This window comes from Camelus ferus, chromosome 34, assembly GCF_009834535.1.
Source record: "Camelus ferus isolate YT-003-E chromosome 34, BCGSAC_Cfer_1.0, whole genome shotgun sequence".
In the NCBI taxonomy this organism is placed as follows: Eukaryota; Metazoa; Chordata; class Mammalia; order Artiodactyla; family Camelidae; genus Camelus; species Camelus ferus.
In genome coordinates this window covers 15277090-15304456 of record NC_045729.1, presented here as the reverse complement: position 1 = coordinate 15304456, position 27367 = coordinate 15277090, and the positions used below count along the sequence as shown (strand labels likewise).

At 38.0% G+C, this 27367-nt stretch overlaps 1 protein-coding gene and 2 long non-coding RNA genes across 5 annotated transcripts in view; 2 read left to right on the top strand and 1 right to left on the bottom strand.

Moving 5' to 3' along the window:
• The window catches only part of LOC116661270, a 5310-nt gene extending 3486 nt beyond the window's left edge, over positions 1 to 1824 (top strand). For 2 of the 3 annotated variants that reach the window (XR_004317088.1, XR_004317086.1), the window contains one exon: positions 504 to 1229. This is a non-coding gene — a long non-coding RNA (uncharacterized LOC116661270). Of the gene's footprint in view, positions 1 to 503; positions 1230 to 1566 lie in introns of those variants that run through there. The other variant, XR_004317087.1, reaches the window with a different exon arrangement.
• LOC116661271 overlaps positions 1 to 20279 on the bottom strand; it is a 23108-nt gene extending 2829 nt beyond the window's left edge. The window contains exons 1-2 of the long non-coding RNA XR_004317089.1: positions 20155 to 20279; positions 6183 to 6298 (exon numbers count right to left, since the gene is read on the bottom strand). This is a non-coding gene — a long non-coding RNA (uncharacterized LOC116661271). The remainder of the gene's footprint in view (positions 1 to 6182; positions 6299 to 20154) is intronic.
• On the top strand, positions 13487 to 27367 carry CLEC2D (C-type lectin domain family 2 member D). Its single transcript, XM_014565575.2, has 5 exons — positions 13487 to 13609; positions 18736 to 18840; positions 20827 to 21011; positions 23480 to 23583; positions 25619 to 27367. The coding sequence occupies exons 1-5, from the start codon at positions 13537 to 13539 to the stop codon at positions 25755 to 25757; spliced, it is 606 nt and encodes a 201-aa protein (XP_014421061.2). The 5' UTR covers positions 13487 to 13536; the 3' UTR covers positions 25758 to 27367.

The window sequence follows — 27367 nt, the reverse complement described above, 5'->3', positions numbered from 1 at the left end:
ATCTGCATAATTTGGGACTTACTCATTCTTCCACTTTAAATTTGTTCTGACTCTTTCTTTACATTGTAATCAAAATGTTTGTTCTAATGCAAAATATGAATGGGTCACTCCTTTGAAAAATCTTTTAATGACTTCTCCTTTACTTTCAGTATACAACCCAAACTCCTCATGGTAATCAAGGTCATAAAATATAATTATGTCAATGTTTTCTATCTTCTCCTCTTAGTCATTTTCTTTAAAATCTCTACCCCTGCCTCCAAATTGCCATTAAAAAGTGAAGAAAAGTGATCATATGCCGAGCAATTTTTCTGCTAGCGCACAGAACCCCAACTTGTGGGACTGTTCCAGAGGGTGCAACTTGTCAAACCAGGGCTTGTACAGAAAGTCCATGGTGTTCACAACCATTGGGAATAATCTTGCTGTTCCAGCAACGTGTAGAAGCAATCAGGGCACAGCTATTCGGGAGTAACTGGAATTATATCTAGCCACGTTGGCTGCTGCAGGGTCAAAGAGCTGAAGTCCCGCAGAGAGTGAAGACTGAGGTGCAGATCATCTTTGGTTGTGCCCAGTGAGCAGCGATCTGCAGCCATAAGGAAGTCCTTTGCTTGGCTCATCTCGAGTCTTAATTTAAACATCACCTTCCTTGGAGGTACTTTCCGATCTTTACATCAGGTTGTGTTTCCCCATTCCTGTGTTCTCATGGCGTTTATTTCCCCCATCTAAACCTCATTACATTCTGTTGCTCTTTCTTAATCAGTTTTCTCATTTCGCAATTATTTAATGATGCTTCTCTAATGATTGAATTTAATTTTTCTTCATATACTCTTTGGGAATTTCAAAAATTTCTTAAGTGAGTATAATTTTATAATCAGGATGAAATAACACATTTAAAAATTGTGACTTTATGCATGGTTTCCCCTTATCTGATCTTTGCTTTCATGAAAACAGGTTCCTGTTTTCATGAAAGCAATACATAAATGTACACACGCTTGCTGACTGAGAATTACTCACAGTCTACCACCAGGCAGCCTTTCTTGGGATATGTGGTTCAGACCACCTCTCATGGAACAGGATGCTCATCACACCGTAAGCTGTGGTCATGATGAGGCAGGAAGCCCCATGAAAAGACCAGCAGGACCCCCAGGCAGGGCCACTACTCTCCTGCCAGCACCATCTGGTTCCTTGACCGGGAAGCTCTATCTCACTTTTTGCCTCTGGAACGGCTTACTTACCCCTAAAATTCTATTGGTTCCCTGAGCTCACTTCTGATTGGTTGTTTCCTTCACTCCCGATTGGTTATTACTCTCACTTCTGATTGGTCCATTTGTTGTACTTCATTTGCATGGAGCTCACTCCTGATTGGGTATTTCTCTCACTCCTGATTGGTCTATTTCTACAAAGCTTATTCCTAGTTGGTCAACTTGTTATACTTTATTTGCATATGATAAAGGCCTGTGTAAACCTACAGATGGGGTCCAGAGCTTGGAGTGTTAACTCCTGTGGGCCTGCTGGCATAATAAAGCCGAGTTCTCGAACTCTCTGAGTGTTGCTTGGTCTCTCGCTCAGATCCAGATTGCTGTCACAACGGAGCTGTAACACCGAGCTGTAACACATTTTTCTGCAACAATGAGAGCTGGGACAAACTGGGCGCCCACTTGAGGAGAGTGGCCGGAGGCACACAGTGGGTGCAGAAGTAGGATTTACCTGTGGGGAGAAACTACAGTGCTTTTCCTTCACCATGTTGTCTGTGCTTTGTGTACTCCCTAGCGGATGGTGGGGATGCTATTATTTTGTATTAAATAAAATAAATACATTTTTGAGTGACATATTTTTCTGTTGTGTATTTTTTTAAACACCATATTTACCCTTAATAGTTTGTGGCCAGTTTACTTAAAAACATGTAGTCCTGCTATGTTATGGAGTGTACTTAATACTCTTCTGAGTTTCTTGGCTCTGAGTCAAGGAGAGTTTAGCAATGAAACACTCTTCTGAAAGTCATCTGGAAACACTTGAGATAAAGGGCACCCGTGTTAAACACAGCAATGATGCAAGTTATATTTAAACTCATTTGAGGTCATTGTTCATTAGGCTAATGTTCTGATTATGAAATAAATAAACTAGAAATATATCTCAATGTTTGTTCATTGGAAAGGATGTCCCATGTGTGTACAGCTGTTATTTTGCAATATGTGAAACAGATTTAGGGCTGGTGTTTAAATCTTTTCAGTGGGAATGCCCATGGAGGCTGTTTCATTTTGAAAATTGGATGCTCTTAATATTCCAGTCAGAATATTAGAATATTAGAATTGGACTTCTGGTGTTTCTCAGAATATAATGTAATAACCAGAGAGTGTATTGAGACCTCAAGAGCAGAGATGACCCAAGAACAGAAGGAAAGCAAGAAACAGAAAGACCCAGAGTAATAAAAATGGAAAAGAAGAGAAGCAAGGTCAAAAGTGAGTTTAGATTAGATTTACTGCAAGGGGAGTTCGATGGAAAATGTTGGTGGGACCATGACTTCCTGTAGGACAAGCTGGTGTAGACACATCTGTCCCTGATCTTTGTCTGGAAATAACTCAGGGAACTACCTGTGGAGAATGTTTTAAGATTTGGGACCCCAGGACTGGAGAACTAAAACTGTCAGAGAATTCTGTGTTCCCTTCCCATGACACCCAACAGAAGAAAGTTACTATGATTTGGCATTTCCTGATTCCCCAATCTAATGATAAAAGGCAACCCAGGTAGTCTCTTTCCTCTCCCTGATGGATAGCTTCCCACTGACAACTCCAGGGGAGTCCAGCAGCACCAGCAAAGGGGACCTAGTGGACCCAGTGACATGAGCAGCTAAGGAAAGCTCTCATTCTTCCAGATCTGAGACCCCCCTGTCCCACCCAGAGACACCATATGGCCAGGAACACCAGTAAAGGTGAATTCATCACCATCTATGAAGCTTCCTTCATCTCTGTGGGGTGGAATCTCACTTCCTCCAATGAGATAGGCCAGGCTGAGCAGCTTGGGAAAGTCCTTCTGCCCCATAAAGCAGCACCAGCAGAGACCAAGGGAACCTTTGTGGCACCAGATCAACCAAGGAGATCAAAATAACACTGGAAAGTCTCTGAAAATTAGAATGTCATTGGAACCACTGATCACAACAGTACGTCAGAACATGCATGCTAAGTCTAAACAGGATGGCTGCCTGTTTAGACAGGCAGTCTAAAATAAAATAAAAATAAATAGTTCCCAAGTTTCCAAACATAATAGCCAAAGTTCTAGGATACAACAGAAAGTCACCTAAAGGAACCAGGGGAAAACTTGATTAAAAACTCTCAGAAAATTAGGAATAGGGGAAGCACTTCAACTCAATAAACATCATCTACCAAAAAAAAAAAAAAAAAATTACAGCTAACATCATATTTAATGATGAAAGACTAAATGATTTCTCCTTAATATCAGGAACAAAGTAATTATGTCCTCTCTCTCCATCAGTATTCAACATCAGAGTGAAAGTTCTAGGTGATACAATAAGATAAAAATAAAAATAAAAATAAAATAAAAATAATAAGACATACAGATTAGAAAGAAAACTGGCTCAATTTGCAGATCACAAGATTATCTATGTAGAAAACACCTCAAAATATAAAAAATAGCAAACCCTTAGAATTAAGTGGGTCCAGCAAGTTGCACGATACAAGTTTAACACACAAATATAAATCATTTATTATATACTAACAATTAACATGTGGAAACAAAAACACAGTAGCATCTATAATCATTCCAAAGAAAGTGAAATACTTATGTATAAAATTAAAACGTATTCTAGATAGGAATGCTGAAATTTTGAAGTGCTGATACAGAATGAGAGAAAAACTACATATAAATGGAGGCAAAGATTGTATTCATGGATTTGAAGACTTAACATACTAAAAATATCAGTTCTTCCCAAAGTGATCTATAGGTTCAGTGCAATTTCCATCAAAATCCAGCAGGATTTTCGTAGACATATAGACTATAGACAAACTTATTCCAAAATTCAAATGGAAGGCCCTAGGCCCTAGAATAACTAAAATAATCTTGAAAAAGGTGAATAAAGTGGAAGGAATTATTCTATATGATGTTAAGACTTACTCTATTGCTAAGGTCATTAAAGTAATATTGGCAGAGTGCTGGGCACATGGATTAACATAACAGAATAGCGAACCCATAAATAGACCCACACAAATATGGCCAACTGAATTTTCACAAGGGTACAAAAGCAATTCAGTAAATAAATGATGCTGGAGTACTTGGACATCCACTGGCAAAAATGAACTTCAACCTAATCTTACATCTGAAGCAAATATTAGCCCCAAAGGGACTCTAGGCTTAAATCTAAAACATAAAACTAGAAAATTTTGAGAAAAAAAAACAACAACGCAGGAGAAAAAATTTTGGATATAGAGCTAGGCAATAAATTCTTAGACCTGACACCAAAAGCATGATTTATAAAAGGAAAAAAAATTAAAAAACTAGATCTCATCAAAATGAAAAACTTTTATTTTGTATAATACTTTGTAAGAGAATAAAAATAGAAGCCTGGGAGTGGGAGGAAAATCTGCACATCAGATGTCTGACAAAGGACTCACACCTAGAATACAGGGCTCTCAAAACTCAACAATAAAAAAGGTCCAGTTGCAACAGAGATAACTTCAAAAAACATAGACAGGAAGCTACAGAGATTTTCCATATACTCCCTAACCAGACACATACATAGCCTCCTCCATTATCAGTAACACTAATCAGAATGGGACATCTTTCACCAGGGACGAACCTACATTGACACGTCATCATCACCCAAAGTCTATAGTTAACTTTACTGTTCATTTTTGGTGTTTTGTATTCCATGGGTTTGGACAAAAGTATATTGACGTATGTGCATAATTACAATTTCACTGCCCTAAAATACTCTCTTCTGGGCCAATTTATCTCCCTCCATTCCCCCCACCCCCATAACCAGTTTTTTTTTTTTTTTTAATTGTCTCCATAGTTTTGCCTTTTTCAGGATATCATATAGTTGGAATTGTACAGCTTTTCAGATTGATTTCTTTCATTTAGTAACGAGTATTTAAGACCCATTAACTCAATGTCTTTTTATGAATTGACAGCTTTTTTAAAAAAACTGAAGTATAGTCATTTACAAAAATGTGTCAATTTCTGGTGTACAGCACAATATCCCAGTCATGTATATACATACATATATTTATTTTCATATTCGTTTTCATTAAAGGCTTTTACAAGGTACTGAATAGAGTCCCCCATGCTATACAGAAGAAATTTGTTAAATCTATTTTTATATATAGTGACTAACATTTGCAAATCTCACACTCCCAAATTTATCCCTTCCCACCCCTTTTCCCCCCATAACCATAAGACTGCTTGCTATATCTGCAAGTCTGTTTTGTAGATGAGTTCATTAGTATCTTCTTTTTCCTTTTTAAAAATTCCACATATGAGTGATATCATATGGTATTTTTCTTTCTCTTTCTGGCTTACTTCACTTAGCGTGATGGTCTCTAGGTCCATCCATGTTGCTGCAAATGACATTATTTTATTCTTTTTTATGGCTGAGTAGTATTCCATTGTATAGAAATACCACCACGTTTTTATCCGGCCATCTGTCAATGGACTTTTAGGTTGCTTCCATGTCTTGGCTATTGTAAATAGTGCTGCTATGAACATTGGTGTGCATGTATCTTTTTGAATTTTGTGTTTCTCCAGATATACACCCAAGAATGGGATTGCTGGATCATATGGTAACTCTATTTCTAGTTTTTTAAGGAATTTCCATACTATTTTCCATAGTGGCTGCACCAGTTTACATTCCCATCAACAGTATAGGAAGGTTCCCTTTTCTCCACACCCCCTCCAGCATTTGTTATTTATGGACATCTTAATGATGGCCATTCTGATTGATGTGAGGTGACACCTCATTGTACTTTTGATTCACATTTCTCCAATAGTGATATTGAGCATCTTTACATATGCCTGTTGGCCATCTGTGTGTGTCTTCTTTGGGGAAATATCTATTTAGATCTTCTGCTCATTTTTTGATTGGGCTGTTTGTTCAAAATGGATCAAGCCAAAATCAAGGTATTGGAAGAGCCATGTGTCTTTTTTAGGCTCCAGTGCAGAATCTTTTTCCTCACCTTTTAGGACGTCTAGCAGACCTTTGAATTCCTTGGCTGTAGCGTCCTGCTCCATCTGCAGAGCCAGCAGCGTAGCATCTTAAATCTCTCTCTGATGGTGACATTGCTTCCTTCCCCTAATAAGAAGCCATGGGATTCAATTGGTCCAACCCACATAATTCAGGATAATCTCCCCATCTCAAGATCCTTAATTAACCACATCTTCAAAGACTCATGTTTAAAAAATATAAGGTACATATCAACAGGTTTGGGGGGTTAGGACTTGGTTTCTTTAGGGGGTCTGGTGTTCTACCTACTGTGTGTATGTGAAGTCAAATAACCACCAGGCTGAAGAGTCATTATTTGTGTTGGACTTACTTGGCTCCAAAGGCTCTTTCTTTCCTGTCTCTCTCCTTGACTGCGTTCCTCTTTCACTGACTACATCTACCATCCATCCTGTTGTCAAAGGCAGAAAGGCCCGAGGGAAGCGGGGGCAGAAGTCACCTGGTAACTCACAGATGTGAGCTGATACATCCAATCACATATCAGTGATTGTAGTACTTTTATTTTAATCGCTTGAGACAGACACTTCTTTAGAGCAGTAATGGGTAACTTGATGGGTAACTTGCAAGGTTTCTTTTTCTTTTATCATTGTTTTATTTTGAAATAATCATAGAGTCACAGGAAGTGTAAAAAGAAGTTCAAAGAGGTTCTATGTACTCTTCACTCAGTTTCTGTCAATGGTAATGTCTTAATAACTACAACAAAAGCAGGAAGTTGGTACAATCCACCAATCTTATGCAGATTTTGCCAGTTTTATATGCACTTGTGTGTGTCTAAAATTCTATGCAATTTTATCATGTGCAAATTTGTGTACCAGCTCCATAATCAAGATACAGACCTGCTGCATCACCACAAGCATCCCCCTTGCTTCCTTCTTACAGTTACATCCATCTCCTTCTCTCTCCACACCCTCTGACCCAGTTTCTAGCCCCTGGCAACGACTAATGTGTTCATCTCTGTAATTTTGTCATTTTGAGAATATTGTATAAGTGGAATCATAACGGTGGTGGTCTTTTGAGTTTAGCTTTTCTCACTCAGTATAATATCAGATGCTTCTATTTCAAGGTATATATGTTAGTGATTATGATTCTGTATTTGTCAGGGAATAAAATGGAGTAATGGGTAACTTGAAGGGGCTTTTTCTTCTATCTTCACATCCAGTCAATTACTCATTTCTGTCTCCTAAATGTAGGTGCAATTAAAAAAACTTTGGTAGGGGAAAGAATAAAATTCTTTCCATAGTGAAATTAAAATGATTCTGTGTACTTTCCCCCTTCATACCACAACTCCCTAAGAACCATATAAAAACATGTCCTATGTCTCACATATGGTGTCAGCTATCAGATGGGATTTTATAAGAAAATAGACAAGAGGCTATGGCTTAGGAGTTATGAACTCACATAGATGGATAAGGAGACCTTGTGTTAACTGGACGGTTATTTTCTCATCCTTCTTTCATAATTTGTACTCAAGCCATTTTAAATTTAAGAAGTTTTCCCAAATCTACTATGTATTATGTTCTCTTTGGGCATAAATTAATGCAGTTCCTTTCAACTAGAACACTTCTCCATGCACCTCAAATGCCTCACATTTAGCTAACACCTACTCAGTTCTTCAGTTTGCAAATTTAGTTAACATCTCCTTGGAAAAATTTCCCTGGGATCAGGGTTCTCCTTAAGTGCTCTCATAATAACTTTTTCTGTTGCCTTTTGCAACTTGTCCCAATGAATCGTCTTAAATACTCACTCAGCTTTCCAGTTCCCCCTTTAAGTTCCTGAAAGGAAAAGATTGTATCTTTTCATTACTGTATGCTTAGAATTCACCTGGCATGGTGAGCTAAACGTGTGAAGCTTCAAAAACATGCTCTAAATGGTAATCGAGTAATCATATAATTCTGACTCCAGCCACAAAATGTTCAGTTTCGTTTTGTTAGAAAGAGGAGCAGTTACAGGAAACAGGCTGATTTGGCTCAGCGGTTACGGGAAATCATGTGGTTTAATAAGGAACTTCACCTGGTGTAAGGGAAAACAGAGAAAAAAAAAACAAAAAACCAACAACACACAGTGTGAGAGTTGTATAAGTTTTATCTGGGGCAAAATGGAGACTGTAGCCTGGGAGACAGCATCTCAGAAAGCTCTGAGAAACTGTTCCAAAGAGGTGGAGAAAACCCAGTATTATATACGATTTCAGTGAAGGGGAGGGTCGTGCAGTCAAGCACACACACAGGCAGAGGCTGCTACTGGTCATGAGGAGCGGATGTCGCCGTTAATGGTTTTAGTGCTTTTCTAGATATGAGGAGATGCAAGCATTTGGGCTCATAAAAATCTTCTGAAAATATCTGACTGTATGAAGCCCTGTTCTGCCAGTTTTTCCAAAGCATGGACTGATCATTCCTGATCTCCGCCCTGAGCTCCTTTCAGGGAGGGTTGGAGGTCAGTGGCTGCCGCTCATGATTTAATACCAGCAGAGGTGGATGGCAAGTGCCAATGTGATCATGTCCTTGTAGAGGCAGGTGGCAAGGCTAGTTTTCAGTTAGCAGTTTTTAGTAGAAACTGAGAAATTTTATATTAATAGACGGTGTGACTAATGCAGAAGTGCCACATGAGTCAACACTTGACCGTTATTTACTGACCTTCATTTCAAACTAATTTCCAAATCAAATCATTTAATCATGAACTCTGCCCCTAATTGTGAACTTAGACAAAGTTACTTGAACTCTCACTCAAGGAACTCTTCTTAAAATCAAAGTAATAATATTTGGACCCATTAAATGAGAACATATCTTTCAATCTTTGCCCAAAGTTTCGGGATCACAGGAAGTGATAATAAACTGCAGCTTTAGGTCATCATGCCATGAGAATAGCGGTAAAAGTAACGTTATTAGTTCTGTCACCTATATGGGAATTCCGAGAAAATGTGAAATTTATCAAGGTTTATTTCTTTTCCTCTTTGATAACAAAATAAAGAAATGATGGAAAAAGGATAAACCTGAAAGTTCCTCTGTACTTCTGTCTATAATACAAGTTGAGAGACACCAAACTATTACTGAGAATTTAGAGGAGCCAGATTTAAAAAAACATCTTTGAAGGAATTGGAACACTTCCAAGGAAAGATTCAGAGACGTGAGTAAACATTTTGTGAGAGATTCTTCTCCTAGAGGCCCCTTGGTGATGGGTGACATGCTCTGGGCTAGCAGGCAGTCTCCTAGGAGAGATAAAAAATCTTTGTCAATGTCCTTGAAGAGCCAAAATTCCAAAGAGAAGAGAAAGCCAGAGAAGTGAGATGAATCTTTTCCCCTCAAGCCATTTGCAGATTCTTCAACTTCACAGGGAGAGACTAGGAAGACAAATGTGAAAAGCAGAGTGGATTTTTGACAGTCATCTGATGTTGAGGAGAAAAAAACTCAATCTCCAACAAGGAGAAGGAGCTTTAGTAATAATCTGAGCTCGCAGATGGAATTTCTAGAAGGCTTAACCATAGGTACCAAAACAAACAAGAAATGGTGGAATGGTAGAGAAAGGGTTGAGAGAATCTTGCAGAAACTGCAATGTAGATTTAAATCCACTCAGTCCTTGGTGGATTAAGGCAATAGCTACCCAATCTAATGCTGACCAGAGGATAATGTGATCATGTGAATACTCCTGGAGGAAGCTTTCATATTATATATAGATCTAGATCTAGATCTAGATACAGATGTATTTACACCGACAAAATTCAAGCAAAAATTCTCTTATTGTGTCAAGAGGTAAAACAAACAAATGTATAAACAAATAAGAAGCGGACACATAGATGACTCAGAAATTGGAATGATCAAACCCAAACTTTAAAATACCTATGATTATGATTAACACATTCCAGACAATAGTCGATGAAAATGACATGTTTTACCAGAGAAGTGGATTCTCTAAATACAAATCCAGTGGAAATTTTATAACCCCAAACTGCAGCAAGAATTAAATAAGTTAGCATGAAGACATTTATGTAGAGCGTAAAAGAATTTATCAGCCCCAATCCTGGAAACATTAAAAGGAATTCCTCAAGCAGGAGAAAAATGATTTCAGATAGAAACATGGAAATGTGGCCAAGAGCCAAAGAGCCATGGAAAGGGGAATATAAATTAATATTGATTACACAAAACAATAATAAAAATACCTTGAGAAGTGTAAAAAGTAAAACTAGAATTGAGTGCATGACAACAATAAAAAGTTGGGAAAGAAGTCATTTGAGTTAAAGCATTGAGTTCAAGCAGTTCTTGGAAGTGGTAAAGTCCTAAAATATATGAGACAGCATAAAATGAAGGATACTCTTTTATCTTAGAGGAAACACAAAAACAATGGGTACAATAATGGTTGACTAGTTGTCAGAGAAAACAGCTAACCAATGATGAGTGAATACACATTCTTTTCTAGGGAATTTGAAATACTTAGAAAAATTTGTTACATGCAGGCTATTGTTAGGGCCCATGGTAGACTGTCCCTGAATGTGCCTCAATGGCATACGGACTATTTTGAACGAAAGTCACTTTAGAAATGGCGGACGCAGGATGGACATTTTGACCCTCCCACCTGTCTCCCTGAACGCAGAGTATAAGTCTCTCATAGGAAGAACACTGTTTGCTTCTGGGGGTGGAAGGATGCTCTTATCACCAGAGACAGGGAATTTGGGGCTGAGAAACCTGCATAAACAAACCCTGTTACTTGTTTGATTGACTACTCCAAGCCCAAACTCAGTTTAGATTCTTCACTAATTAAGCACCCAAAGCGTAAATTTCTTTGCCCTGTCAATTTCTCACAAATTTATTGTTTGTTTTCCTAAACAGGATAAAAGCTGCCTGTTTTGAACACTTATTAGGTCTCATTTCTATGAGACCTCCATGCTCATGAATGAAAAATTGCCTCTTCTGTCTTGAAATAGAAACACACATAAAACAAGGCTACCTGTTGATTGGTTGATGTAAATGCTTTGCCTAGAGGATCATAGGAACTTCAGCTTTTATTTCTCCAGGAGCAATGGGGTCAACAGTCACTGATTCAGTTTATGGAAACTTTATGGAACCTAACAACCACAAACAATGACAATCAACCAGAAATCAAAACGTGCACGATTTAATTAATATTATACTCGTAGAGAATTTTTTAACCTTAAATGCATGTATTGGTAAAGGAGAAAGAAAATAATGAATGAGCAAATTGTCTGTCTCAAAAAGTGAGATTAAAAAAACAGCATATTGGACCTCCCAAAGGTAGAAAGAGGAAAGGTTAAAGGTCAGAAATGCAGACAATAGAAAAGGGAATGCAGTGGAGAGAACCAGCCAAACTAAAGACTGGTTCTTTGAAAACATTAAGGAAATGGAAAACACTGATAAATCTACTAAAGTGAAACATAAGCAAACCCTATCAGTCAGAAGCTCCCTTCCCAGATACATACCCAACAAGAAGATGTATGAATGTCCACCCAAAGGCCTTGTACTGAATGTTCATAGCTGCTTTTTCATAATGGCCAGAAAAACAGAGGCGTGGATTTTAATTTGGATTAGAGTTGTTGTTGTTTCCACTTGCATAATATTCTCTTCCTCTGACAGACTCTTTATCCCTTTTAATAAGTCCTTATTTTCTTTGTTCAAATGAACAAGCATCAATCTGTCTTACAACAAAAGTACAAATTTATTGAAGTATAGTCAGTTTACAATGTTGTGTCAGTTTCTGGTGTACAGCACAGTGCTTCCGTCATACACGAACATACATATATTTGTTTTCTTATTCTTTTCACCATAAGCTACTACAAGATATTGAATATAGTTCCCTGTGCTATACAGTAGAAACTTACGTGTTTTATATATAGTAGTTAGTATCTGCAAATCTCGAACTGCCAACTTATCCTTTCCCACCTTCCATAACCATAAGATTGTTTACTATGTCTGTGAGTCTGTTTCTGATTTGTAATTAAGTTTATTTGGCTTTTTTTTTTTTTAGACTCCACATATGAGTGATAATCTTATGGTATTTTTCTCTCTCTTTCTGGCTTACTTCACTTAGAATGACATTCTCCAGGGCCATCTGTGTTGCTGCAAGTGGCATTGTTTATTCTTTTTTATGACTGAGTAGTATTCCATTGTATACATATACCACTGCTTCTTTATCCAGTCATCTGTTGATGGACATTTAAGTTGTTTCAATGTCTTGGCCATTGTAAATAGTGCTGCTATGAACATTGGGGTGCAGGTATCTTTTTGAATTAAAGTTCCCTCTGGATATATGCCCAGGAGTGGGATTGCTGGATCATATGGTAAGTCCATTTTAGGTTTTTTGAGGAATCTCCATACTGTTTTCCACAATGGCTGCACCAGTTTACATTCCCACCAAAAGTGTAGGAGTTTCCCTTTCCTCTATCCTCTCTCCAGCATTTATCATTTGTGGACTTTTGAATGATGGCTATTCTGACCGGTGTGAGGTGATACCTCACTGTAGTTTTGATTTGCATTTCTTTGATAATTAGTGATGTTGATCATTTTTTCATGTGCCTATTGGCCATTTGTGTGTCTTCATTGGAAAATTAATTGCTTCTTTGGTTCTTCTGCCCATTTTTTGAATGGGTTGTTTGTTTTTTCTTATTAAGTTATAGGAGCTGTTTATATATTCTGGAAATTAAGCCCTTGTTATTCTCATCTTTTGCAAATATTTTCTCCCATTCCATAGGTTGTTTTGTTTTGCTTACGGTTTCCTTTGTTATGCAAAAGCTTATACATTTAATTAGGTCCCATTTGTTTGTTTTTGCTTTTATTTCTATTGCCTGGGTAGACTGCCCTAGGAGAACACTGCTGAGATTTATGTCTGATAATGCTTTGCCTATGTTTTCTTCTAAGAGGTTTATAGTTTCTTGTCTTATCTTTAAGTCTTTAAACCATTTTGAGTTTATTTTTGTGTATGGTGTGAGGGGGTGTTCTAACTTCACTGCTTTACATGCAGCTGTACAGTTATCCCAACACTGAAGAAGAGACTGTCTTTACTCCATTATATATTCTTGCATCTTTTGTCAAAGATTAATTGACCAAAAGTTTGTGTGTTTGTTTCTGGGCTCTCTATTCTTATCTATTGATCCATAGATCTGTTTTTGTACCTTCACTACCTGTTAAAGAGATCACGGAAAAACTCAGTGTATTCTGTTATGACGTGTTTCACTGATCTATCTTTACACCACTCATATTTTGCCTAGCTTAACCATTTCATTTCCTTAATGCTAATTTCAAATGGTTTCTACTTTACATGCTTCTTGAAGCTCAAACGGTTGACTGCAATTTTAGCTTACTCTTAAAATGGAAGACAAAATGCATAGTGCTGATAACATAGAGAAAGACTTTGTTCCAACTGAATTGATTAAAAATTCAGGTAAGAGGCTGGGCTGCATGGAGTGAGTGTGGTAATCAGGGTGGGAAGGTAGTGATACTGATGGACTCTAGTTTTTACACCGAAAATGGTTAACTGGTACAGAGCTTCCAAGGATGAGAGACGAGGTGCTGGAGGTCACATACTGCTTTATAATTTGTGTGACCATTAGCAGATATTGAAGTCCTTGCACTAACAGGTACAAAGAGGGGATTATTAAGAGAAAGATGTGAGAGGACAGAGTTGAGCTAAATTTATGACTGAGAATGAAATGATTAATTTCACTGAGAAGAGTACCAACTGTGGAGTGTTACACAGACGTAACGTATTATTATTATTCAATAAGGTAGAAAACCTATCATGGGAGATCATAGGAGAGAAAACATTAAAAAGTAAGTAAAAGATATTTACAAATCAAAAAGCTGAGCAAGAGGGCAGGGATAGCTCAAGTGGAAGAGCATGTACTTAGCATCCATGAGGTCCTGGGTTCAATCCAGGTAATTTTTATTAGTTGGGGAAAATTGAGGTACCATAATTTAGGATAGAAAAGGTATTTTTGTCCTTGATAAAAGTAGTAATCAACTTAGAGAGAAGGCAATTGAGATGAGAAAAAGATGATTTCTAATTCTTGTTAAATTATTTCATTTATTTCTTCATTCATTTGGTACTTTGAGTATTTTTATAACAGCTGCTTTAAAATATTTGCCAGATAATTGCAGCCTCTGCATTACTTCAGCATGGGTTCTGTTGACTGCCTTTCCCCATGCAAGTGAAAACTTTCATGGCTGTTCATATGCTGAATAATTTTGGATTATATTCTGGACATTTTGAATAAGTTTTTTTTATGAGACTCTTGGACTGTGTCTATATTTTTAGAGCACGTAAGTAGCATTGGTTTTAGCAGGAAATCACTCTACCTATGTTTAGGCCTTCTGTGGTCTCTGGTCCCAACGTCAGTTCAGTTTTCAGAGCCTTTGGAGTGTTACTCAGATATTTCTTGTAAGTGCTTCACCCAGTGGCCGATCTGGGATTGTGGCAATGTTCTATTATAAATAATTTAGGTCTTAATGTCTTCAGTGCTTTAATTTGAGTCAAGGGTACACATGCACAGCTTGTGTGTGTATGTGGAGGGTAGAGGTGAGGCCAGGAGTTAACAAATAAGGTTCAGAGGTCTCTACAGAGTTCCTCCATCTTTGTCATCGGTTCCCAGAAGCTTTTTTCTTTCCATCCTTCAGCCAGAAATTTGTGACTGTAGCTACCCTGCTAGAACATGCACTTCTACAATTGTGGCTGCATCTGTAAGCCCACATAGCAGGAGGAAAGAGAAAGGAGGCGGAAGAAAGCAAAGCACTTGGCTCCACCTTCTTGGAACCACAGTTCCACCAAGTGAAGAGGGTGGCTCACCTCCCTCCGGGATTCGGGCACGAGGTGTCGTGATTGTCACTGCTGCTGCTGTCTTGAGATTGCCCCAGGTTTGAGGCACACAAGAATGGAGAACAAAGCGAGAAAAAAATGAGGTAATTTCATACTGTCTGGGTTAGGAGCTCACTTCCCTACTCAAGGCGGAGCCGGACTGCTTCTCCGGAGGCTCTCTCGGTCTGTGCCCTGATGGGCGCTCCATCCCTGGCTTCTGGGTGTGTTACACTCAGGGCACGGCCACTGGGGAGACGGAGGAGGGCTTGTTCAACACGGACTTGGTGGCTCAAATTCTGGTGTTTTTCATAGAATTACTGCTGCTATATAGTTTTTAGAGTCCTCAAGTAGCTGCTCTGTGCTTTCTGTCAAGGCTTTATAGTTACATTCAGTAGGAGAGACAGTCTGTGTTGTGCTAACTCCACTTACATGGAACCAGAATCACCCATTTGTCCGGTGTTTATCGAATCCTTTCTATTTCATAGACACTGATCTAGATGCTGGAGGTACAACGAAATGGCAAGCAAATCGACCAAGTTCTGTCCTTGATAGCACTTACAATAAAATGACAAAAAGTTTTTATTAATCAACTTTCCTTTTTTATTTTGTTTTTAAAAATTTTATTGTTTGTTTTTCTGGGGGGCAGGGGGAGTATTTAGGTTTATTTATTTATTTATTTAATGGAGGTACTGGGGATTGAACCCAGGACCTCATGCATGCTAGGCACACGTGCTACCACTGAGCTATATATCTTCCCCCTTTCTTTTCTGTATTAACCCAGCCTATTTTGCCTTTGGTCCATGCTTTTTCAGATAACCCCACCTCCCATTTGAGATCTCTTGACTGGCCTATCCTCTTGCCCTCAGAAATGTTCATAGATGCCTAGAATTTATGGTTTAGGCTTAACCTGAGACCTCTGTCCTGTCCTGTCCTGTCCTGTGGGTATATGAATTTAGCACCAGGGCATAAAAGAGAAAACTGTCTTCTAAAGGACTTTAGATATCTGGTCTACCATAAAAGGGGCTTAAAAGTCATTGCTCCCATCTATAGAACAAGAAAAAACTGAAAAAAAAAACAACAACATCTCTTCTTATATCGACCAGACAACTGAGGTGATATGGAAAATCACTGCCCCAGAACTGAAGAGGTACACTACTGGATACAGGCACCACACCTGACTGGAGCAGGAACCCAGGGAAAGGAAACTCCACAGGATATAGTACCCAGTTTCTTTGACCAGTATATCTTCTGTGGCTTTGTGTTCTGACACCAATTGGGTATCCTGTAATTCAATTCAGTTCTGACTGTAACTAATTGTAGTTTGCATCAGATCCCACAAATTAAAGAAAGCAGTAATTAGATAAAACTATTTTATCTAACAACAGTAGAATATACATTTGTCTCAAGGTCCCATTAAGCATCTACCAAGTTAGACCACATTCTGAGCCTTAAAACATAGCTTAAAAATTAAAAGAAGAAAAATCATACAATATATGCTCTCGGGCCATAATGGAATTAAAATAGAAAACTGACATCCATAAAGAAAATTTTAAAAATCTAAAAACACAATGCCAGTTATATTAGCATGAAACAAAAAATTGAATAAATATAACCATATATATATATATATAATATTTGTATAAAGAAAACTATAAAACTTTGATGAAAGAAATTAGTAAAAATATAAATGGAGGTATATTCCATGTACTTGGAAAGAAAGACTCAATAATGTCACAATGTCAGTTCTCCCCAACTTAATCTAGTCATTCAATTCAAAGTCCCACCAAGGTATTTTATTGGTATCTACAAACTTATTCTAAAGTTTACACAGAAAGATGAAAAGTCCAGAATAGCCAATACAGTTTTGAAGAACAAAGTTGGAGGGCTGACACTACCTAACTTCAAGAGTTACTATAAAGCTACAGCAATTAAGACTGTGTGGTATTGGTGAAAAAGTAGACAAACAGGCCAATGGAAGAGAAAAGAGACCCCAGAAACAGACTCACCTCTCATCAACTGATTTTGACAGAGGAGCAAAGGCAATGGAGAAATGACAGTTTTTACAACACATGGTGGTGAAACAACTGGACAGCCATATGCAAAAAAAAAAAAAAAAAAAGGATCTAGACCCAGGCGTTACACCTTTCACAAAAGTTAAAATGGGTCAAAGACCTAAATGTGAACTGGAAAGCTGTAAAACTTCTAGAAGATAACACAGAAATTTTAGGTGACCTTGGGTTCAGTAAGGAGTTTTTAAATACAATGCTAAAAGCATGATCCATGAAAGAAAAAAAAAAATAAAGTTAGGGTCATCAAAATAAAAAACTTCTGCTCTATAAAAAATACCATTAAGTGAATGAGAAGACTGGAGAAAATCTTTGCAAAACATATATCTGATAAAGGATTGATACTCAAAATATATAAGGAATTCTTAAACTCAACAGTAAGAAAACAAAAATCCCAGTTAAAAAGTGGGCAAAAGCTCTAAACTGACACCTTACTAAAAAAAAGATACACAGAGTGCAAATAATCATATTCTGCTTGGTAGAACAACATCAGGGGGCTGAAAATCAAAACAACAATGTGACCACCACGTGCCCATTAGGATGGCTGAAATCCTAAACGCCAGTCCTGGTGATGCTGTGGAGCAACAGGCATTCTCATTCACTGCTGCCGCACTGCAAAATAGCACAGCCACTTTGGAAGACAGTTTGTCAGCGTTTTGCAGAACCGAACATACTCCTACCCTATGACCAAGAAATTGCACTCTTTGGTATTTACCCAAATGAACTGAAAACCTACATCCACACAAAAATCTGAACAAGAGTGTATATAGCCACTTTATTCATAATTGCAAAACTTGGAAACAATCAAGGAGTCCTTTGGGGGAGGATATAGCTCAAGCGTGAGAGTGCATGCCTAGCATGCACAAGGTCTTGGGTTCAATCCCCAGCACCTCCTCTAAAAATGAATAAGTAAATAAACAAACCTAATTACCACCACCCCACCCAAAAAGGAGAGAAAAATTGAAAAAAAAAAAAGAAGTCCTTCAATAGGTGAATTCATCAACTATTACATCCATACTCTGGAGTATTATTAAGTGATAAAAAGAAATGAGCTATCAAGACACAAAAAGAGATGAAGGAACCGTAAATGCTATTGATACGGGAAAGGCGGCTATCTAAAGGCACGTGCTATAACTCTACTTCTATGATATTCTGGAAAAGGCAAGGGAGATGGTAAAAAGATTAGCGGTTGCCAGGGTTTTGGGGTTGGGTGAGAGCAAGAAAAATGAATGGGTGGGGCACAGTGGATTTGGGGAGCGGTGGAAACCTTCTGTATGACACTAACGGTGGGTACATTTCCTTATTCATTTGTCAAAACCCATAATGTACAACCCAAAGAGTGAACTCTAATGCAAACTATAAACTTATAATTAATAATAATGTACTGATAATTCTCTCATCAATCGTGACAAATGTACCAAGCTAGTTCAAGACACAGCAAGGCTAATTCATAGTTTGTGTGTTTAATTTTAACTTCTATGAACAATACAACTTTAAAGACTGAATTGTAAATTCGTAAAGTGACAGGTCACTAGATCTCTCTGGTGAAAAGAGGAGAAATTAAACGGAAGTAACATTTTGATGAGGAATGCATCTAGTAGTCTGATGTCTGTATTTAATGTAAAAAATAATTTTTGATGATTTTTCCAGTTTATTGTCCTTCCAAAAGGCATCCTGGTGAACCTATCCTGAAACTACATGTGGTTCTTATCCTATGTCTGACATTCATGGTGTGTGTACTGGTTACTTTTTTCGGTAAGTGAATTGCAATCTTTGTTCACCTAGAGAATTCCATTTACTAAAAGAAGACATGATAATTTTCTTGTCTTTTATAGCTCCTAATAGTTTTTTTTTTATTTCACCAAGTGAATTAAATTCCAATAACCTTATAAGAGGGTTTTAAGTTTTAACTGGGTAAGATAGAAGTCACATTGCCACAAATTTAATGGAATGACCAGAATCTACAGAAAGCAGAACCCAATTGACAGTCAGATTATGCTTTAATTTACGTTGTTACCAGGCCTTTTATCATGTGGTTTTACTATATATATTTTTTCTCAGAAACTACGTTTTCAATTAAAATCACTTCAGTGTCATTGGGCCTAGGATTCTGGTAGAAGATATATTGAAATAGTCCAGTAACAGCCTATGTGTACAGTTTGTAAAATTGTGTTTATGGTTGACTTTTGGGCAAGGATTCAGTGTGTATTTTTTAAACAACATATTAGTTAGGGTATAGGCTAATGACATTGAAAAGAAGAGAGGGCCAAAAAACATTGAGGTCCCAGGTCAGTCTTCTTGATAAGTTTTGGTGTGATCAGAATAATACAGAAACCTATAACTCTGAGCAATTTAAAATAAAATTTACGATTTAATTCAAAGACAGGTAATAACTTATTGAAGTATATGCTCATGTCCTCTTATATTTTTATGTCCTTTGTCATCCTCACCACTTGTTCATCTTTTATTAAATTGCTCTCAGGTCACCAAGTTGCCAGTCAAATTACAAGTGAGAGTGTAACGTTTAAGGGCACAGATCTGAGTGCAGATTCTGGATTCCGATGTCTCGAAATTGAATTTCAGCTCTTTTACTTGTGATGCTCTGTAACCTTGGACAGCTCTAATAACTACTCTGTGCTTCAGTTTACTGGTTGGTGTTGTAATGATAAAACTTGTATATGATTGAACTTGGACAATGGACTTAAGACAGAAGTAATAATTAACCCTTCATGGTCATCCTCATGGTCACCTACCAAGATTTCTTAGATATTTGCTCAAGATCACCTCTGGACAGAAATGTGGAGCAGAGTGATTACTCACCACTTTCTCTAACAAAACTTGAATTTTGTAAAACAAATACAAAGAAGAAAGATTTGCTTGAACTTTGGTCAATAGGTTTGTTGTCCAGTATGTGTAGCAGTCTCTATTCTGTCATAGCTGGAGACAAAGATTTGCTTTTATTTCCACAACACACATGCTGCATGAATCAGAGCAGATGCGATAGCACTTTTAGTATTTCACAAAACTGGTGGAAAATGCATTAGAAAGCATTTGTGTTACCAAACTCACCTTGGGTCTGCTCACTTGAAGAACAGCAAAGCCAAGCTACTGACACCTGGTTGTGGTGAAGGAAGTGCAGTGTTTACTGCAGGACACCAATCAGGGAGCAATGAGCAGCTAATGCTCAAAAGATTCAAACTCCCCAGCAGCTTTCAGGGAAGGGTTTTTAAAGACAGAGTGAGGGAAAGGGTTGTGGAGTGCGTGATCAGCACGTGCACAGCTCTCTGATTGGCTGGAAGTGAGGTCACAGGGTGATGTTTCAGGAATTTCAATCATTAACCTTCTAGTTCTCCATGGTCTGGGATTTAAGTGCTTGGTTTCATCATACGGGAGTCTGATTTCTGAAAAAACAATTTAGGAATGTGAATCATTGATTGCTACCTGTGTGCTTCAGGGGAAAATAAACACACAGTGACTGCTGTCTGAGTGATCATTGTTTAAATTGTTGCCAGTTCTCCTGCCTGATTGCTATTCTTTGTCTGTGTGTGTTCTGACTTCTCTGATAATTAACTGGTGAGTAAGACTTCTTGAAATTCAGGGAAGATTCAGGAAATAGAAGTTTTTCTTTAAGCAAGAGGTGGGGAACATGAAAGGGCCTGTTCTCTAGAAAGCCCATCTGGGGATTGCTCTGCTTGGAAAACTATGTAGGAAAATATAAACTTCAGTTGTTTTTCATTTCAGTAACTAGAGCTATCTTCCACCAAAACCCATCAGAATGTCTTGTACCTGCATGCCCAGAATACTGGATTGGTTTCCAAAGAAAGTGTTTCTACTTTTCTGATGACACCAAGAACTGGACATTCAGCCAGAGATTTTGTAACTCACAAGGTGCTGACCTTGTTCAGGTTGAAACTCTCCAGGAACTGGTAAGAAAATACTTCTGGCTAGAATAAAAATTTTTGACCCCATTAAGACACTATGATATTCTTTGTGTTTTTATACTTACGTAGATACTTAATTTTCAGCATAAGAAGAGAGGAATCCAGCAGGTCCTTCATTCTGATGTGTGCCGTCTATAATTCCCCTAACATTCACAGCAGGAAGATAGTCAGAGAGCAAGCCAGTGCCTTCTTTGACTTATTGAAGCAGGAAAAATGGATGTGGGGCGTGAGGGGGGCCTTTCCCAGGCTTCATTTGAGCCCCTGGGATGTGCCCCACCAAGTATGGGTCCTTGGCTTTGCGCAAGAAAGTATTCAAGAGCGAGCCACAGTTGAGTAAAGGTAAATTTCTTCAGAGAGATACACTGAAAGGCAAGAGAAAGGCCATGAAGTGTGAGGGTTGGGTGCTCAGATTAAAAGTAGGTACATTCCCCATAGACAGAGTATGAGCCGTCTCCGAATTGGGGGGGGTGGTGCGGGGGCAGTGTTGACAGTTTTTATGGGCTCAGGGGCTTCATATGCTAGTAAGTGGAAGGACCAGTCTGACTAGTCTGGGGAAGGGGCTGGGATTCCCAGGAAGTTGGCCATTTCCCACTCTGACCTTTTGTGGCCAGCCTTGGGACTGCCCTGGTGCCTGTGGGCACGTTATTCACCATGTTAATATATTACAGTGAGCATATAATGAAGCTCAAGACCTGCTAGAAGTTAAATCTCACACCATCTTGAGCCTCAAGGCCTCCTAGGAGTTGAATCTTTTACCATTTTGATGTTAATTGCTGTAGCATTCCTTGAATGGCTGTACCCTGCCCCCTTCCTGTCTCATTATGAGCAAGAGTTGTGCAAATAGGGGTTTCAAAATTAGAGGTGGAAACAATTTTAAATTTCTGTGAAGTTAATAACACTGCTTCAAAATAAGTCAAGGAGAAGTGATGTTGGGGAAGACAGCAGAGTGGGAAGCCCCTGGAATTTGTGCCTCCACCTAAATAACTATTGAATTGACAGAAACTCTCCAAAATAACTAATTTGAAACTGTGGAGTCTAGTTGAACACTTGCTGAAGAGGTTGGTAAATTTCAGTTTATCTAGTGAAGTTCAGCCTTCCTGCTCAGTAGTGGCCACCATTCTTCACACCCCATTATAGCAGGGAGCCAGGGGACTGCTGTCCTTGGTCCTGGTGCAGCTTGCTGGAGCCGGGGTTGGCAATGAGGACCTCCAGATACTGGGGTTATGTACTGTCATTTCTGAGATCTGCTTTTCATTGCTAAGGGGCAGGCACAAAGGAGTTGGTTAAAACTCCACCAACTGAAGTGGTTTCCAAGGGTCATAAAGAAATAGCGTTTGGTTTTTCCCCTTTGAGGACCAAACATTTAAGAAAATATTTGGCAGATAACTTGTGGATCATAGAGAGATAACAGAACAGAGATTTTAGTGACCACATGCAAAAGGGAATACGTTTTCTGCAAAAAACAGTTCTGAAACATCACAAAGAGATGGCTCCAAGCTTCAATGATCAAAAATTCAAGAATCCCTGAAGAACAGAAGAATAAGATTCAGTTATCACAAAATACCCATAATTTCTAACTGTCAACAATAAATTACAAAACATATAAAGGAATAGACTATTCATAGGAAAAAAAATACCTGACAGAAATCATCCCTAAGGGAACTTAGACGTTGGAAATTTTAGTCAAATATGTTAAATCTGCTGTTTAAAATATGTTCAGTGAGCTGAAGGAAACCACAGGCAAGAAATGAAAAGAAATCAGGAAAATGATATAAATAAAATGAGAATATCAATAAAAAGGTAGAAAGGAACCAAACAAATTCTGGAGCTGAAAAGGACAAAAAAAATGAAAACCTTACTAACAGGTTCAACAGTAGAGTTAATCTCATGTTACCCTAAGCTCTTGTATTTTATGTAGTATGAAAATAGTGTTTCCAAAAAATGATCTGCTCATCAAAACGGTGCATCTCAGTTGTGTTAAGTATATAATGACTTGCTGTGTTAGCAGGATAAACCCAAGGTTTGTTTTTAAAACAAACATGTTTTTAAAACATCAAGAAGGTTGAAACCATGCCAAGTTCCTGTTGCAGTCACAATGGAATGAGGCTAGAAATCAATAACAGAAGGAAAACAGAAAAATTCACAGCCATGTGGAAACTAAAGAACTCACTCATAATATCCAATGATGAAAAAAGAAATCACAGGGGAATTAGAAAATACATTGACACAAAGTAAATGAGAACACAAAACACCCAAACTGAAGGTGTACAACGGATGCAGTACTGACAGAAATAGATAGCTTAAATGTATTCTCTGTGTATTATTATGCAATATAAGATTAACAAGAAGAAAATTAAAAGAACAGTTAAAAATCCAGCGTAAATGCAGCATTTCTTCTGGGAGAGGCTGGGTAATGCCAGGTTAATGAATATCATCTCTGTGTTTTCTGGAAGGATTTCCTCTTAAGGTATAAAGGCCCTTACGACCACTGGATTGGGCTGAGCAGAGAAGAAGGACAGCTGTGGAAATGGATAAATGGCACTGAATGGAACAGTTCGTAAGTTCTGAAAACTACGGCAGCAATGTTTGTGTTTGAATTTACTTTGCCTGAAAATGAGAGTGTTCTTCAGTTGTTTGCTCTAAAGATTCTTATTTTAAGACTAGTCATAAAGGAAGTGCCAGTTGGTGTGTTGCAAGGGCTTTGCAAGCTCTTTGAAGCAACCCAAAGCCTATCGCAGGTGGCGTGGTACAAGGACTACAGATCTGATGCCAATCTTGCCTACGCCATTTACCAACTTTTTCAGTTTGAGCAAACCATGCAACAGCTTACTTACCTCTGTCACAAAATCGATTGTACTTGCCCTGTTGATCTTATGGTTGACATGAGGATCAGAGTTTTGAGGTGTATGACTGTGATGTGCTGAACTTTGAAATGTTGCGTAAATGCAAGATAAGTTGCTAAATTAAACTACCATTGCATCAGTCTTTGGCCCTTTACGGGGGATGATGAGAGATGGTAATAATACCTGATATTTATAAAATTATAGCTATAAGGTATAGGACAGGCAAAGTTTGGCGTTGTCAAATTTAATCTCAATTGTATATTTATAAGATCTTCCTATTACTGAAAACAGTTTGGATAATGCTGGGAGACTTGGATTCAGATATTTTCACTAAATGCTTTCTTGTCTGAGGAGATGAGGGGATTTTGAAAAGCTGCTTTATGATGATAAAATAGTCAACACTGAAAACATTTAGTGACAAGGGCCCTGGACTGGACATTAGTAGGTCTGAAAGCTAGTTCTTACTCATTAACTCTTTGACCTTGGACAGATAGTAAGTTATAGGAATTAGAATGTGTATTTATCCACTGTGGTATCTGCAGTGCCTAATTTTGGATGCTTGATAAATATTAGAATTAACCTTTCTTTCTTTACAATTCTGATGTATTTACTCTGTCTAAAAGTGTTTTAAGGATCAAATACATTGTTAACTATCCAGTTATTGAAAACTGATGATCACTATAGAAACGAAAAATATTATATTTATTAAGACCTAGCATGTCTCAACAATTAGCAAATCCCATCAGAGTACTGAAATTTCAACTAGCAAAGTGGAGAAAGTTACAGTCTAAATGCTGACCCAAATGTCTGTGTCAGGCCATGAAACTCAGCTTAACTGCATCATATTTTTAGTACTAGAACAACCAGGGAAGTATGAAGACTGTCGTGAAATCTGGGGCTTAGAAAAAGCTGCTGAGGTCTCCAGCTATTTAAGGAAGTGGAATATTGCTGAAAATGCTGAGAAAAGACTATGGGTCTGACCTTTCCCACGAGCCAACTGGAGCTTTGGATGTAGTAAAGAACACTGCGCTTCAAAATTTGTAAATACCGTCAGGCATATGCAGAATAGATAAACAAGGTCATACTGTAGAGCACAGGGAAATGTATACAAGATCTGGTGGTAGCTCACAGCGAAAAAAAAATGTGACAATGAATATGTGTATGTTCGTGTATAACTGAAAAATTGTGCTCTGCACTGGAAATTGACACAACATTGTAAAATGACTATAACTCAATAAAAAAATGTTAAAAAAAAAGAAAAAGAACACTACGCTTATAGATGGAAGATAGATTTGCTTCATTGACTCTCTAGTTGATTTATTGTAGCTGCAGCTAATCAAAGCCCATTGACTAGTTAGTGATCAACACATAAGCCAGGAGAAAATCTGGCCCTAAGAATGAAAAGAAGGTACTTGCAACATAGCAGCATTTCTTCACTTTTCTCTTTCTCAGAGTGAGGAAGGTGGAAATAGCTTAGGCCCTGGTTTTTCATGGATTTAGGTATAAATCCTAGTTTTATTTGTTACGGGACCTTGGGAAGTTCAAAGGTTTTTGTTGTTTTTGTTTATAGAAAGAGATAATAATAATAAATATCTTACTGGGTAATTTTTAATATTGAAGAGATGGTATGTGTGATGTGTCTTCTATTTAGAAGCTGAGTTAATGTTGTTTATTTTTCCATCTTTATTCTCTCTGCTTTTGAAGGATTGTCCAGTGACCAACTGATTGATTCTGCTTCTTCCATTGCAGTTTTCCTATTAAAGGAGGAGGCGAATGTGCCTATTTGAATGACAAAGGGGCCAGCAGCGCCAGGCACTACTCGGAGAGGAAGTGGATTTGTTCAAAGCCAGACATGTACATCCAGATGAGGAGACAAAGCCCTAAATGACCTTCAGATGTATATTTGTAGGTGCTTAATAAATTAGTCTCTATACTGATAAACAAACTGAAGATGATGCTTTTGGTAATGGGGTGAAGCCAAGACACTGCTTAGGGTCACCTTTTAAATCTTTCTCTAATGTAATTACTTTGCTTGAAATTCAGTGCTTTCATTTTCTTCAGTTTTCCAGTAGTAGAATCCTGTCTGTTTAAAGTCTGTTCTTGTGGTTACTGTTTTCACTGACTAACTTGGTTCTCACCTATTGGCACACAAGGTTAAAAAGATGGGTGTGTGGTAAGGTCTACTGAGCTCCCTTCTCCTTGAGCCATCTGTGTGGACTTCCTGAAGTCTGTTGCTATGCAAGGCCTCAGCTGAGGCTTCCTTCTCCTTCCGTTGCTTCTCCATCCAGAGAAAGTGCTGTGATTCACTGCAGTGAATTTGGCTTATGTTCTCCAGTATGTGCTGAACTGGGGAGATCCATAAGTGTGGGAGAGGGTTACTTTTTGTGTCAACCAGGCTGGGCCAAATATATCTGAGTCAAATATATTTGGTCAAATACTCTTCCAGATAATTTTGTAAGGATGTTTTTTGGATGAGATTTAAATTCAGTGGACTTTGAGTAAAGCAGATTGCCTTCCCTAATGTGGGTGGGCCTCATCCAATCAGTTGAAGGCTTTAATAAAACAAAGACTGACTTCTTCCAAATAAGAAGGAATCCTGGCAGCAGACAGCCTTCAAACTTGAACTAAAATGTTAACTCTTCCTTGAGTCTTCAGCCTGACAACCTTTGGACTTTGACTCTTCCCTGAGTTTTCAGTCTGCTGGCCTTCCTTGCAGATTTTGGATTTAACAGCCTCCATAATCACATGAGCCAATTCTTCAAAGTAAATCTCTCTCTCTTTCTCTCAATGTGTTTCTATTTAGCTCTTTTCCTTTGGAGAACCCTGACTGACATAGAGAATTAACTTCCTCCAGAGCAAACTTTGACTAAAGAGGACAGGATACAGGGAGAAAATACGATGCATTCCCTAGCTCCTCTGCCTCCTTGGCTGGACAATTTGGAAGCACAGGTGTTTGACAGAGGCTCTCTGAAGGCATCTGGCATAACCTGGCATGAACGATCTGCCCAGCTTTTTCTAAAGACATAATTTTAGACATCTTTTAAAATTTATCTACTTATTTGTAAAATTTATTCATTTTCATTAAAGATTTAAAATTACAAAAACCATGATCTTCAATAAGAATGCTGCTACATAAAAAGTGATATGGCCATATAGTGAAATAATACACAGTAATAAACTAAAGCTATAATACTGTCATGAAAGGAGCGATGAGACATTGAGAAACTTGCTGGATCATACAGTAGTTCTATTTTAAATTCTTTGAGGAACTTCCATACTGTTTTCCATAGAAGCTGTACCAGTTTACATTTTTACCAACAGTGGACAAGGGTTCCTTTCTCTACACATTCTTGCCAACACCTGTCTCTTATCTTTTTGATGGCAGCCAGTCTAACAGGTATGAGATTTTAATTTTTTTCTCTGATGATTGTAGAGCATCTTTTCATGTACCTGTTGGCCATCTGTGTACCTTCTTTAATAAAAAGCCTATTAAATTTC